General features: G+C 36.0%; 1 protein-coding gene across 2 annotated transcripts in view; it reads right to left on the reverse strand.

The window, feature by feature from the left end:
* The window catches only part of yrt (erythrocyte membrane protein band 4.1-like yurt), a 255,318-nt gene that overhangs the window by 54,621 nt on the left and 185,205 nt on the right, over positions 1–15,492 (reverse strand). For both annotated transcript variants that reach the window (XM_090380956.1, XM_090380954.1), the window contains exon 12: positions 8,204–8,401. In XM_090380956.1, coding sequence (XP_090237082.1) covers positions 8,204–8,401 — 198 coding nt within the window. The remainder of the gene's footprint in view (positions 1–8,203; positions 8,402–15,492) is intronic.

Raw genomic sequence — 15,492 nt, forward strand, 5'->3', positions numbered from 1 at the left:
TGCACTGACATGAGCCATGATGATGAAGAGGTTGAAGAAATGTACACTGAAATTGAGTCTTCTAGATGAGCAGAAAACCCACTACACTATTATTATGGGGGACTTCAATGCTAAGGTTGGAAAAAGGCAAAACAGTGCAGAAAGAGGAACTATAGGAAATTTTGGAATTGGTGAAAGACTTGTGGAATTTGCAGAATCTCAAGGACTGTCAGTAATGAACACTTTTTTTTTTAAGAAAAGGGTGTACACAAAGTGGACACGGAAGAGTCCAAATGGATTAACAACTAATGAAATGGACTTAATCCTCACTAACAGAAGATATATTGCGAATGATGTTACCGTCCTGAATAAGGTAAATGTTGGAAGTGATCACAGAATGGCAAGATGTACACTTGATATAGATGTAGGAAAGGAAAGGAAAAAACTGACTCGAGTAAATAATACAAAGGTCTTTGAGATAACAGAGGAGGAGAAAAAGCAGTATGTACTGAAACTTAACAAGTTCGAGCTTCTGCAGGCTGCTCAGGACCAAGATATCGACGAGGAATATTACAAATTTCTGAAAGTGATAAAGCCCAAGAAACCTATAGGGAAAAAGAAATCCAAAGAAGAAAAAATTAGTCAAGAAACACTTGTCATGATGAACTGAAGACGACAAATGAAGAGGAAGAAAAACACTGACAGGGAGAAAATTGAGTATACTGAGTTATGCAAAGCCATTAGAAAGAGACTCAGAAGATTTAACACAAGAAAAGTAGAACAAGCATTAAGGGAAAACAAAGGATTTAAATCAGCAGCCATGAGCAGTAATACAGAAAGACAAATGATACTGAAACTGAAGAATAGCGATGGTGTACTTATAAACAGCAGAGAGGGCATAATTCAAATAGCAGAAGACTACTATAGAGAATTATACAAGGAGCGAGAGAATAATGCCAGCAGTGGGGAAGATGGATTGCAAAGTAGCAACACATATGACATACCCGATATTCTTCCTGATGAGGTAGAACATGCATTGAAGAAAATGAAGAATCAGAAAGCCCCAGGGGAAGATGAAGTTACTGTAGAGTTGTTAAAATTGGGAGGAAGAGACATAACAAAAACTGGCAAGGCTCTTCACAAAGTGCATTAGAAAAGGTGTGACGCCTAAGCAGTGGAATAATGCAATCGTAGTTTTGCTACATAAGAAAGGAGATAAATCAGAAATTGGAAATTATAGACCAACTAGCTTGTTATCCCATATCTACAAGTTGTTCACAAGGGTCATTACTAACAGATTAGAACGAATACTTGATGAGAATCAACCGAAAGAGCAAGCTGGCTTTAGGACAGGATTTTCAACTATGGATCACCTTCACGTAATATCACAGCTAATGGAGAAAGCAAATGAATATAAAACACCATTATGCCTGGCATTTGTGGATTATGAAAAGGCATTTGACTCCATACAGCATAAGGCAATGTTTCGAGCACTGGAAAGACAAGGTATAGATACCCCATATATTATGATTTTGAAGAAAATATATGAGAGTGCTACCTCCTTTATTAGACTAGACAAAGACAGTAGGAAATTTAAAATCGAGAAAGGGGTTCGACAAGGAGACACAATATCTCCGAAGCTGTTTACTGCTGCCCTTGAGGAAGCTTTCAGACGATTAGACTGGTCGCAGAAAGGAGTCAATGTGAACGGAGAGTACCTAAACCATTTACGATTTGCAGCTGACATTGTGGTCATAAGCCATGATCCCAAAGAATTAGAGGAAAATCTTAATCAGTTATGCACAGTTAGTAAGGATTTTGGACTAAAGATGAATATGGCTAAAACAAAAGTAATGATGAACAAGTATGCCAGAGAAAGGGAAATAATGATTGAAGGAGCAGTAATTGAAAAGGTGGAGTCATATACTTATCTGGGACAAGTTATTAGCTGTAATAATGATAAATGGCTGGAAGTCAAGAGAAGAATAAATTTTGGATGGATAGCATTCAGGAAATATAGTCACATACTGAAGAGCAATATCCCAGTTTGTCTGAAACGTAAAATAATGAACCAATGTATACTCCCCACCATGACTTATGGAAGTGAAACTTGGGCACTCACCAAAAGAATGGAAGAGAAGCTGAGAACTACACAGCGAAGAATGGAACGAATTATATTGGGAATCAGACTGTTAGATAAGAAGAGAAACAAATGGATTAGGCAGCAAACTCAAGTAAAGGACATTCTTATCAAAACTAAAGAACTAAAATGGTCTTGGGCAGGACACATAGTTCGAAGACATGATGACAGATGGACTAAGAAAATAACAGAATGGTACCCAAGAGGAGCTGGAAGAAAACCTGGAAGACAAAGGCAGAGATGGATAGATGAAATTCATGAGTTTTGGTATAGTAAATTGATGGCCAGTGCTCAAAACAAAGGAACTGGAAAGTTGCTAGAGAGGCCTTCATCCTGCAGTGGATTGAAAATGGCTGATGACAATGAGATATATATATATATATTTATAATTATTGATAAAAAAGTAAAGAAAGAAAGTTAAAACGACAATAACTGTAACTAATATGTAAATAATATTTATGAGTCAATGAAGTTGCAAGCAATCATGCAATACACCCATAATGTCTATAATATTAAGGATAATATAGAGAACCATTAGAATAAGCAAATCAATCCAATAATAATACCATCAGGGACCTAAGAAAATGCAAAAAAAAAAAAAAAAAAAAAAAAAATTTATTATCGCTTTTTACCGACAATCTAGATGACTACAACTGGGGCCAACCACCCAGAATGAAGGCAAAAAACGACAAGAGGTTCTCTGTTTCTGTGATGATCAATATATGCTAAGTAATTTAAATCTAAACCAAATATAAACCAGAATAGGCCGAAAGTAAATCGAATATAAATAAATCGAAAGATGATAATAAAAGTTAAGAAAATTTAGAAATATTAGAATCAAAGGTAAGATAAGATAAGATAAGATTTATTACTTAGCATATATTGATCATCACAGAAACAGAGAACCTCTTGTCGTTTTTTGCCTTCATTCTGGGTGGTTGGCCCCAGTTGAAGTCATCTAGATTGTCGGTAAAAAGCGATAATAAATTTTTTTTTTTTTTTTTTTTTGCATTTTCTTAGGTTCCTGATGGTATTATTATTGGATTGATTTGCTTATTCTAATGGTTCTTTATATTATCCTTAATATTATATATATATATTTATTTATTTATTATTATTTTTTTTTCTAATATAGTCTAAGTAATTTATCTATTTAGAGGAAGCTAATATGTAAGATACTGAATCTATATTGAAGTACGGTTACAAATAATGCAGGTTAACGTGCAGGCAAAGAACGATGTAACAACCCAAGTAACATATAATAGCCTATGCTGGCACGCACCAACGGCCATTCCTGAAAACATATATGGAATACAAAGCAAAGTAAATTACAATTAAAATTAAATTAAAAGATTAAAATATGTTAATTATGGATAAAAAGATACATTGAAAGGAACTTTTTCTAGGGCTAACCCTCTCAACGTATCAACCATAATTAACGTAGCTATCTGTTTCTGTTGTCATCCGCCAACTTAACGAAGTCCAGATGAAAGCAAAATAGTATATGTTATGTGAAAAATAAAACTTATTATTAATAAGATGTAAGATAATAGTTATGCTACAAAATAGCATTATGGTATATCACAATTTAGTTGTTAACTGGCTGGATGACTATTAGCCCGACAGATAGCTAAATCACAAATTTATAGAAAGATACCTAGAATTACAAAAGGGAAAGACAATGTAGAAAGAGATCCATCCACTATTGTTCATATAAGCATATGGTATAATGTGCTATATTGGTATCAATAGTAGCATAAGCTAACAGAAGGAGAACGGAAGTAGAGTAAAGTATAGCAATAGTACCTCAATCCCCTCGAATTGCTCTAATAGTTCTTGAGGTATGAAAAGTAGGCTTATACAGCAAATAGTACAAAGTATAGAAAAAGATTAGGCATAATGGTATGTAGGATAAAACTGGGAGTGTAACTTACTGTTCCTTGTAGTAAGGAATCCTGGTTTATTTTATATAATAATAATAATAATAAAAAATTTTCATTTATTGCAACTACAGCAAGCCCATCAAAGCACTAGGCTAGGGGCATAAATTCAGTACAAAAGAGACAAATATATATATTTAAAAATACATAGCATATTCCATATATACATTAACAACGAATATGAATTGTAATGATCAAAAATATATATTGCAGAACATCAGATTTGGCTCTCGGATGTTAGATGTTATTTGGTTTTTAGGAGCATTAGCAACTAAGGCCATATTGCTCCGGGACATGCGGTGGTCATTTCCTGACCTTTCCGCATCCTCCGTATTTGGTGGTGACGGGCTCGAACCCCGGTCTAATCAAGAAACATGTGCTACGCACTGCTGCTCCTTCCCACCTGGCTACGGAGGCGCCCTCTCGGATGTAGTTACTGGGTTGCAAACAGGCAGCTGTTTGTATTTCTCATAATTTGTTTGGAAATGAGACTCCCGTAGGCTTCAGAGTTGAGCAACCTCTTACAATCAATGTTGTGATAATTTATGAGGTTTTTTTTTTTTTTTGGTAGTTGTTGGCGCATCAGCTTCTGTGGCCATAATACACCTCCCAAGGTTTTTGCAGTACTTTGATCCAAGCCCGAGGCGGGATTCGAACCCGCGACCTTTGGTTTGCCAGGCAGGCACTTTACCCACCCGGCTAGCCCGGTCGGCAATTTATGAGGTGAAGTATCACCATGTAGTATGGTGTAGGATGCTGAAGATATAGCCAAAATTATATAGCATAATATGTAATAATAATAACAGGAATGGCTAGTAAGTGGCAGATAAATATAGATTAGATAGACCGTTATGTTAGATGTATCAAGCAATATCTCCTAGTAGATATAGATTAAGAAATAAGCATGCTTACCACCAGTAAAAACGAAGTTAGAAAGAACAAGGAGTAAAGCACGTGTAGCTATATATGAGACGCTAGATGACAAGAGTGCCCCCTTGGATCTGAAGTAAAGTAAGTAAGGTAACTAAAATTGTCATAATTAAATCAAATAGCCGTAGCACCCTCTGTAATATTTGTATAGGAATAAGGAACTAGAATATGGTAATGAAAACAATTAGATGGTTCTCAGAGACAAAATAGAGTATAACAGAATTATTTCCTACCCATGGAGTAAATATAGGTACTACTTTTTCAATGAGTGTAAGCTATATATAAAAATATTTATACTATTATAATTACCTTATAATAATCTTATAATTTATTCTTAAATTCATATATACATTTTTGCATATCATGGATATACAGGGTGTCTCAAAAATATTGGTACAAATGTTTAGGGGAGGTAGGTAACATCTAAAGGAATGTGAATCGCATAGGAACCGATAACGTCACGGGAAAGTAGTAACAGAGACACAAGACAGTAATTAGTGGCAAACATTTATTTGACATAATATTAACAATGGAGTATGAGATGGATGCATTTCATGATGTTACAACAGATGCTCGAAGGTTCCACCATGAGACGCGATGCGTGCGTGACACCGTCGCAGCATGGATTGGCAGACATGGTTGAACACACCTGGAGTTTCTTTGACAGTAGCAGCAGCACAGACGAGTCTCGCCAAGAGATCCATTTCCGTCTCCACAGGCGATTCATACACGATAGATTTGAGGGCCCCCACAGAAATAAATCAAGGCTCGATAAATCAGGTGACCGTGGGGGCCAGGCAATGGGTCCACCACGGCCAATCCATCGATGCCCAAAACGCCTGTTCAAATGGTCACGAACACACCTTCCATAATGGGCAGGTGCCCCGTCATGTTGAAACCAAATGTTGCGTCTCACATTTGCTGGAACATCATCAAGTAACCCTGGTAGAACTTGTTCAAGAAAGATCCGATATTTAGTGGAGTTCATTCAGGACGGTAACAGGTATGGGCCGACTAAGCAGTCACTGACCATACCTGCCCACACATTTATTGCGAAGCAATGTTGCGCCACATGGGGGCGCACACCGTGTGGGCGCTCTGCTAATCCATACACTAGGTGCATGTCTGCCAGCTCACAGTTCGTATATTGATGAATGCTCATCGTGCGGCAGCTACTGCTTGAATGAGTAAACCAGAAATTTCCCCTCTCGCGAACAGATGAACAGCGTCGTGTACCGACTTACGGTGACATTTCCGGTTATGGGTTCCTATGCGATTCACATTCCTTTAGATGTTACCTATTTCCCCTAAACGTGTGTACCAATATTTTTGAGACACCCTGTATATGTATATATATATATATAAAAAATTATATTTAAATAATGTTGGAAAAGTATTACTTAATAAAAATAAAAAGGAGGGTACAGCACACATCAGAGGCAGCAAAAAGCATATTCCTCTACATGATGCTTGAAATATAGTCTTATAAATTAGAATAAGGTTTAAAATAATGCCAGCAGTATGGCAAGACAAGACCGAAAAAAAAGTTAAACCTAAATTCAAATCTAACAGGGAGGGAAGAGAAAGGTAACAAGAATAAAAATATTGCAGCGGAAACTCTAAATTAATTTAGAAAATCTAATTATACGAATAATTCATTGAAATTTAAAGGCCAATTAAATAGAAATTTAGTGGTGGCCCCTCTGATGGGCACCAGGTCCAAATTTATGTGAAATATCACCAAACAGAGATTTAAACCACTAACAATAAAACAAAACAAAAATAGAAAAAATAGGCCTTGTGGTCCTCTGTTGAGATGGGGCATAATGGTCAGTCTATTTTTTCTATTTTTGTTTTGTTTTATTGTTAGTGGTTTAAATCTCTGTTTGGTGATATTTCACATAAATTTGGACCTGGTGCCCATCAGAGGGGGCACCGCTAAATTTCTATTTAATTGGCTTTTAAATTTCAATGAATTATTATTCGTATAATTAGATTTTCTAAATTAATTTATGACTTACAAATGTTAAAGAATGTTTATTCTTCTTCATCATCAACTAAATGCACACTTGTTGATCGCTCATTATTAGCTCGGCACTTGTTTTGTTGCATAAGGAGTTGTCTTCTTCAGAAATGCTTCAAGAGGTATTTGTTTCCAAGATAATCTTCTCTTTTCTTTATAAATTTCAATAGCATGCATAAGCATTTAACTAAACACAAATTGCAACTAACACAATTTGCACTGAGTAACAAGTTTACGAAGCTTAAAAAAAAAAAGGCACGAAGAGAAGATTCTGAAAATTTATTTGTGTTTCATACAATTGAATATTTCATTAAAGGGGAAACACACATGTAAAGTAAAAAAAAAACCACACAATTCCAGTTATCGGTATTTTTGCAAATGCAATAACATCGAGTTTAGTGCCCATTTATAATTTCTTGCAGTAATAGAAAAGTCCAATAAACTGGAAAGTGCAAATTGTTTTTATTGTTTTATGGTCATAACCTACAGAAACATGCTTTAGAAAAATATCACAAAGCCGTTCAAAAGTGGTTATTATAACAGAACATAGGATAATGATGAAAGTGTAGTGCATTTAATGATTTGAATTGGGAACTAATACAATTTAAACTATAAAAACGACCTTTTATAGTGTTATATAGTGAAAATTTCAACTTCCGAGGTCGTGGAATGAATTACCAAAAAACAATGTGTTATTGGGTTCACATTACGATATTTTTGCGATACGATGGTAATGGATTAATATCGTAAGGCTGGGTACACTGTATCGTATAGCTACGTGCATGGTTTGAAATGCGCTATTTATGAATGTTTAACATTTATTTTTTGCAATTAATGTTCATTTTCTTGATTTTGTTGATACTTGGGGAGGGGGGGACAAAAAAACTTGTAAACCTGGGAACTCGTAAAGTGGGAACTGCCTGTATACAGTTTATATATATACACAATTATATTGTTAATTGTATTAATATTATTTAAAATTACATTAGGTATACAGTAAAAAGAAGTTACTAAAAATTAATGTCAGTATTATCATTTATACATATCTTAATTATATTTAACATGCACTTCTCTGTCTGTCTGTATTTCTTCCCCAACCCCTTCCACAATGAGCAATTGTGTGAAGGGATTCAGAATATCATAATGTGGACAAAAATGCAAGCTATAAACATTCACAAATAAAATACTTACTCTTTTTTTTTTCTTCTTCATCTATTTTGGCTTTCAGAAGATTACATTTCATTTGCTCAGGTGGAATTGGCTTTGCACCTCCACCACTTGGAAGTACTTTGTTGTTTTGAATAACATTAACATCTTTATTCAGGCTGAATAGTTTTGCAGAAGGGGTTGAATCAAGCTCTTTCAACTTTGATGACAATACTTCTGAATCTAAATCCAAGAAAATCCATTTCATACTTGAAATATGTTTAATTAAAAATGGAAATTAACATAAAAAAATGTCAAATACTTCTTTATAATGTAACTTACCACTATTGTAATTTACATTATTAATTCACAAACTGCTGAAGTACATATGAATTAATGCAAAGCTGACTTAAAAACAAAAGTAATGAAATTATCCAGGAATTCCCCCACACGTTTTATTTGGTGGGTTTATAACCATATTAGCATCAGAAGAGGCATATGACGCAAGAAAGCAAGTTTATAACAGCACAGACAAAAAAAAAAAAAAAACCACCTCCCATTTCACCCACCCATCCATTCACTCCAAAGCTTGTCCAGTTCTTCCTTGAATCTATTTAAGCTATCAACTTCCACAACAATAGATTGAAGTTTGATCCAGCAATCAATCACCCGCTGGCTAAAAGCAAATTTCTGTACATGTATTCTACAACTGTCTTTCCTTTATTTGAATTTATCCCCCCCTCATGTGCATAATCTGAGTAAGGGGAAAGAATCCCATCAGCACCGAGCTTGCTCAAACCATTCAAGGCATTATACACCTCAATCAGATCACTTTGGGGGGGGCCTAGTCTCCAGATGTTGCAATTTTCAGAACTTAAGCCTTCCTTGGTAAGAGCAACCCTTTGTTCCCCTCACCAATCTTGCCTTTCTCTGTATTCATTCCAGAAGCTCTACATCCTTCCTAAAATGAGGCCTATAGACCTGCATGCAGAACTCAAGGCGTGGTCCGACCACTGTTGTACAAAGGGATAATCACCTCCTTATCCCTGCTAGCAAAATTCCTGTATATCATTGACAAGATCTCATGAGCTGTTCTGGTAGCTTGTCCGCACTGTTCAGAAAACTTCATATCTGACGGCACAATTATCCCAAGGGCTTTTTCATTCTCCATTACCCTGAGTGTAGTATCGCACAGTTGGTACATTACTCTGGGTTACTGCTACCGATATGCAGTACTTTGCATTTGTCAATGTTAAACTTCAGTTGGCAACTCTCGGCCCATTTGCCAAACTTTACAAGATCCTATTAATAGTGTACTGTCGTTAATAACCATGGCAACCTTTGTATTATTTGCAAACTTGGACATAAGCCTGATATATCTACCTTATCAATATCATTGATAAATATAGAAAACAACAATGGTCCCAACATCAAACCCGGAGGGGGACTCCACTAATATTATTCCATGAAGAGCAGTGTCCACTGATTACTACTCAGTCTTCACCCACTCAACTATCCCTTTACCCATAGCAGCAAGTTGTGCTTAATGCCACACTGCTGCAATTTGTACAGCAGTCTTCCATGTGCAACAGTATCAAAAGCTATCAAAATTATTTTTGTATCCAGTTCCTCTGTGACCACGTCATAGTATCCAATCAAATTGGTCAGACAGGACTTCCCCTTAATAAATCCATGCTGTGTCTGAACTGTAACTGCAATCTTCTCTAGGAGATCCTGCAATGCTTCTTTAACCAGTAACTCCATTATTTTCCCCAGAACAGAACTTAAACTAACAGGTCTGTAATTACTCTATTACTTTTTGATCCCCCCTTTGTGAATTGGGAATACATTTGACATCTACAGTCCGTGGAGCTCTCCTGAATCCTAGGAGGCTCTCATAATTATTGCTAAGAGTTTGCTTACTTCCTTTGCTGCATCCTTTAATGGGTGCCTTTCTTGTGTTTAACTTCAACGGTTTTTCTTTCACTTTGCTCTCAGTTATTACAAAATCATTTAGCTCCCTGTTAGAGTTTGATAACCTTCTGGCCTCCAATTCTCTACAGAATTCCTCATGTGTGAATGAGGAAGCAAAATACTCATTCAATTTGTTAGCTACCTGAGCAGAGTCATCAACAGTCAAACCACTGATATAAAGTGGAACAATCTGATTCATCCTCTTCCTTCTAGAATTTACATAAGTAAAGAAGTCTTTGCTGTTTTTCTTTGCATTCTTTGCCAAAGATTCCTCATAATCTGCCTTCACTTGCATAACCTTCTTTGTGACTTGATCACAGACTAGCTTGTATCTACCATAATCTTCTATGTTTCCTGATAATTTATACACATCTCATTTTCCTTCTCTGCCATGAGTCTCATTAGTTCATCAGACATTGATTTAGGCCTAAATCTTGAACAGTATTTCTTAGTTGGTATGAAAAGCCTAGTTCCAAGATTCAAGGAATTAATTCCTTGAATTCCTTTTAAGATTAATTCCTCGAATGTTTCCCATTTAAAATTTGCTGTTGGTAACATCATCAGTTGGTCCCACTGTATAGAATTTAAAAACTGTCTGAGACCACTGTAGTCACCTTTATGAAAGAAAAAAATCCTTCTCTTTACCCCTGATGGCATCTTTAAGTAAATCCCACATCAGTACACTGTGATCACTTCCACCTGGTGGTTCCTTTAGCTGCAGATTCTTAATGCATAAATAATCAGATCAAGACTATTACTCCCTCTGGTTGCCTCTTGAACATGCTGCTGTAGAAAACCATCATCCACTAAATTCACAGTCTTGCTAGTCTGTGTGTTTATATACGAGGACTGGTATGAAAGTAATGCCTCCTAATTTTCTGCTTTCAAATGTGGTGCCACAGATCATATTATATATCACTGAGTATTCATTTGAATTTCTTACCAAGGAAGTAGTGACGCCCATCGAAATCCATATGCATCTCAAAAATGTTTATGGAGACAATACTGTAGATAAGAGTATAGTTAGACGTTGGGTAAGAGACTTTAAGAGTGGGGAAAGTGGCACTTTTTCAAAGTTCAAAGTATTTTATTATATTTTTTTGGCGGGCTCCAGGGTTTCCCCTATTCACCAACTGTTGACAAGTCCCAAAGTGGCTGGCCAATAACGTCAGTGACAACAGACAACAACCAGATCGACGTGCTAATCGAAGAGGACTGCCGCATCACAACGTGAAAACTGTGCGATGCGGTAGGGTATAGGGAAACCTGCTGCAATAACCATAATAAAAGAACTAGGATACAACAAAGTTTGTGCCTGGTGGGTCCCGAAGATGCTAACACATGAGCACAAAGGGGCCTGGAAAGTCACCTGTACGGAAGTTCTCCAGTGCTACGAGAGTGAAGGAGAGGCTTTTCTTTCAGCATAGTCACAGGTGATGAAACCTGGATCCACCATTATGACCCTGAAACGAAGAGGCAGTCAATGGAGTCAAAATTCACCGGTAACAAACAAAAAGTTAATTTTGCTTTGTGGTTAGCAACCATATCGAATACAAAGTTGTGGCAAAGTGTTTTGGGACAAAGATGGGGGTCTGACTTGTGGTCTTCTTTGAGCATGACAGCACAATCAACTCAGCTCAATATGTGGAAACGTTGAAAAAGCTGAAAGCCTGCATCTGTAGAGTTTGACCAGACAAAAACCTTAATGAGATTCTTCTTCTCCATGCCAATGCACAACCCCACACCAGTCTGCGCACGATAGAGGCCATGGCAAAACTGGGGTGCACTGTTCTTCCTCACCCCTCTCATAGCCCAGACCTTGCACCTTCTGACTATCACCTCTTTGGTTCACTGAAGGATGCACTCTGTGGAACCCATATTGCGGATGACAACCAGATCAAACAGCGTTCACAAAGCCCTCCGGAGCAGGAGTAAGGACTTTTACAGGACTGGAATACAACATCTGACTCAGAGATGGTGGAAGTCCATAGAAAATGATGGTGACTTTGTGGGAAAATAAGTGTTTTTTAATGATTGAGGATTAATTGATGTAAAAGGCATAGTTGTGGGAATTAAATTTCTGAATAAAAAAACATAGGAGGCATTACTTTTGTACTGCTCCTCGTATATCTGAAGTGTTACTAACAGTAATAACATGCATTAGGTTGATGGCAATTAAAAAAATAACTGTTGAACAGACTTGGGAAGCACTAATCCTTTAGTATAACACTTATCAAAAGCAATGCATAAAAAAAGTCTCACATTAGCATGGGGAGAAAAAGTGTGTGGTTTTTTTATTATTTTTTTTTTTAAGGAACTTAGTCACATGATAATATTGGAGATGGATTCCACTGTTCACACGAAATCTGGTTTTGGAAAAGAGTGCATATCTGAAAGTTTGCTTGCATTATGTACATTAAGAATTTTATAAATCTGAATTAGCATGTTCATTGAGTCCCCATGTATAAGCATTCAATGGCAACCCAAATGCTGTAATGCATACAGGTTAAGTGGTTAACGTACAAGTGGAGTAAAAGTAAAGGCATGTAAAATGAACTGCTTGATTCTGTTGGTATACTGACTGAATTCTGGGTTATTAGAATCAACGATTCATTTTTGTTTATAGCTCGGTTCACATTTTTATCTGTTTCTAGCTTGTGTTGAGGTTAGTTTATGTACACAGAATAAACTTTTGATAAAATCTGAGTTTTGTTCTGATTTACAATATTCAACCCAAAAAAGTAAGTGTTCAACTTTAGCTATGAATTCCAGACTTTTCAACCATTATTTATGAATTTTTGGAATGTTATTTCTCAACATTTCGAAAATTAAGGCACATTGAATGGGCTCTCTCAAATACAGGTAGCAACAAACGTGTTGTTTTATTTGTTGGTGCATCAGCAACTGAGGTTATAATACATTGATTACTGTCTTATATTTTACTTATTAGTTTTGCAAGTAACAGAAGTTCAGATAAGGTAATATTTATTAATCAGTTTTAGGAAAACAAAAATGTTATCCATGTCTTGCTGATTTGCTAAAACACTCTGTAGTGTTAACTGACTGCGATTATGAAGATGTGAAGAGAAAGCAGTTTTCTGTTCTCTTCAATATACAGTCTAATTTCATTAATACAAAGTTCAAGGTACCTACATTTTCACATTTTGTAACGAGGTTTGTAGTATTGAGGTCCCCCAAAAGTGTCAAAATTTTTCAGGGTAGGTACATACTATATATCTAAGAATAAGTACTTTCAATTTATTAATGTTAAACCTCAAATGCCACTTCTCAGCCAAAGTGCCTAATTTTTTTGAAGTCATACCCAGGGGATCAAGTAATATGCACCTTGATTCCCATGATTTACTACCCTGCCATCCTTTCATATGCAATATCAATATCATTAAGAAATATTGCAAATAATACTGGGGGGGGGGGGGGGGGGGTACAGCAATGAAAGCTGAGGGCCTGGGCTGTGATAATGGGTAACAGGCACGGATGCAAATTCATACATTGCAAAAATCAAGCCCATATGCTGTCATGAAAAGTGCACACCCCATTATTAGCTGCTGGGCTATGTTGGCTGAGTTACAATGAAGTTGCAAACTCTTCTGGTCTCTGCCATACAGGGTATAAACAGACATTTATTTAAGGTAAGTCCAAGTAGAGTAGCCCGATTAATAATCATTCTCTGTCTTTTGCCACTCATCTCTTTATCTATAGCAGTCTTTTATGTGGAATAGTGTCAAAATTTATTGAAATCTAAGTATGTGATGTCAAAATTATTATTTTTTGCTTTCAGTTCTTTTGTTACTGCATCATAATAGCTAATCAATTCAGTTTTAATTGTGTGTGTGTGTGTGTGTGTGTGTGTGTGTGTGTGTGTGTGTGTGTGTGTGTGTGTGTGTGTGTGTGTGTGTTAACCTTCTCTTTCCAGTGCTTCCTGCGGTCACATTCTAACCATCTAGCATTTCTCGTTCACAGATATCAATTACGTGTGCTAGTTTGAATGAACAATAACATTGTTGCCAAGAGCAACATATTACAAGTGCAAGCAAATTGCATTTTCTAACAATACACGTTAAAAGATTACTTTACAGCTACTCTAGACAAAAATTACAAGTTGTATAAAAGCCTAGGGCAATTACAATTCAATAGATATGGCAGTCAGTTCATTTACCTTTCGCTAAAGATAAGTCCTTGAGGAAAGCTCATATGTAAGTCAAATGGCATGTAAAAGTCTATATTCTAGAGTAGAACTGCATTACTTCTTTAATGACTGACCATTATTTTCCCAGGAACAGCAGTTAAATTACAGGTCTGTAATTACTCACATAACCCTCTGACCCCCCCCCCCCTTTTGTGAATAGGATAGACATCTGCACATCTTAAATGCCTAGGGACCTCCTCAAAGAATCCAAGATGATCTTGTACTCCTGCTGACCTCTTTGCTGCTTCTTTAAATACAACTGTATAGATCAGCTCCAGGTGCCTTGTTTACTTTTAGTTTCAGAAATTTCTCTTTCATGAAAGTGAGAGTGATTGAGAGTTAAAATCATTTAACTCCCAATTGAATTCGCCTTATCTTGCTAAACCCTTCCCCATAGTAGCTTCCTCCCTAACCAGTTTGCACTTACTGTAGGTTTCTGCATCCCTTGATAATTTATAATCATCATATACATTTTTTTTCTCTGCTGCTAGTTTCACCCGTTCATCTAACATCGATCTAGGTCAAAACTTTGAACAATATCTCATAGCTGGTATAAAAAGTAGTAGCATTTTGTTACCTCCATGAATACTTCCCATTTAGAATTTGCAGTTGTTGATATCATCAGGTAGTCTCATTGAAAAGAATTTAAAAATTGTGTAATACCATCATTGCCACCATTATGAATGCAAAGTCATTTTCCTTTACCCATGAGAGTAGTTATAATCTTTGAGTAATTCCCAAGTCCATAAACTATGATCATTGCCACCTAATGGTTCCTTTATGTGCAGATACTTAATGTATGAAGAATCACTGCTATTTTGCAATTAAATTAATTTAATTTTGATTTATACCAAAATAAGATCCCTCATCACGACTTTTCTTCAAATGATATATCTTTGTGATGTGTAACTAGAGGATAACATCATGAACAAAGGTATTCAAGAACACCTTTAATAATGTATGCTAGCTTACAGAGGGGAGCATTTAGCCAGTGAATAAAAGTCATCTTAAACTAAGTGGAAATTAAGTAAATGTACAGAGAGATTTATTTTGAAATATCTATAAATTCTTACAACAAAGATTAAAAATTTTCCGAAATTAAAAAAAAAAAAAAATAATTTTTTTTTAGAATCGGGTAAACACAGTATGATGT

The sequence above is a fragment of the Mastigoproctus giganteus genome, chromosome 1 (assembly GCF_048544385.1).
Source record: "Mastigoproctus giganteus isolate SK-2022 chromosome 1, ASM4854438v1, whole genome shotgun sequence".
Taxonomy (NCBI): domain Eukaryota; kingdom Metazoa; phylum Arthropoda; class Arachnida; order Uropygi; family Thelyphonidae; genus Mastigoproctus; species Mastigoproctus giganteus.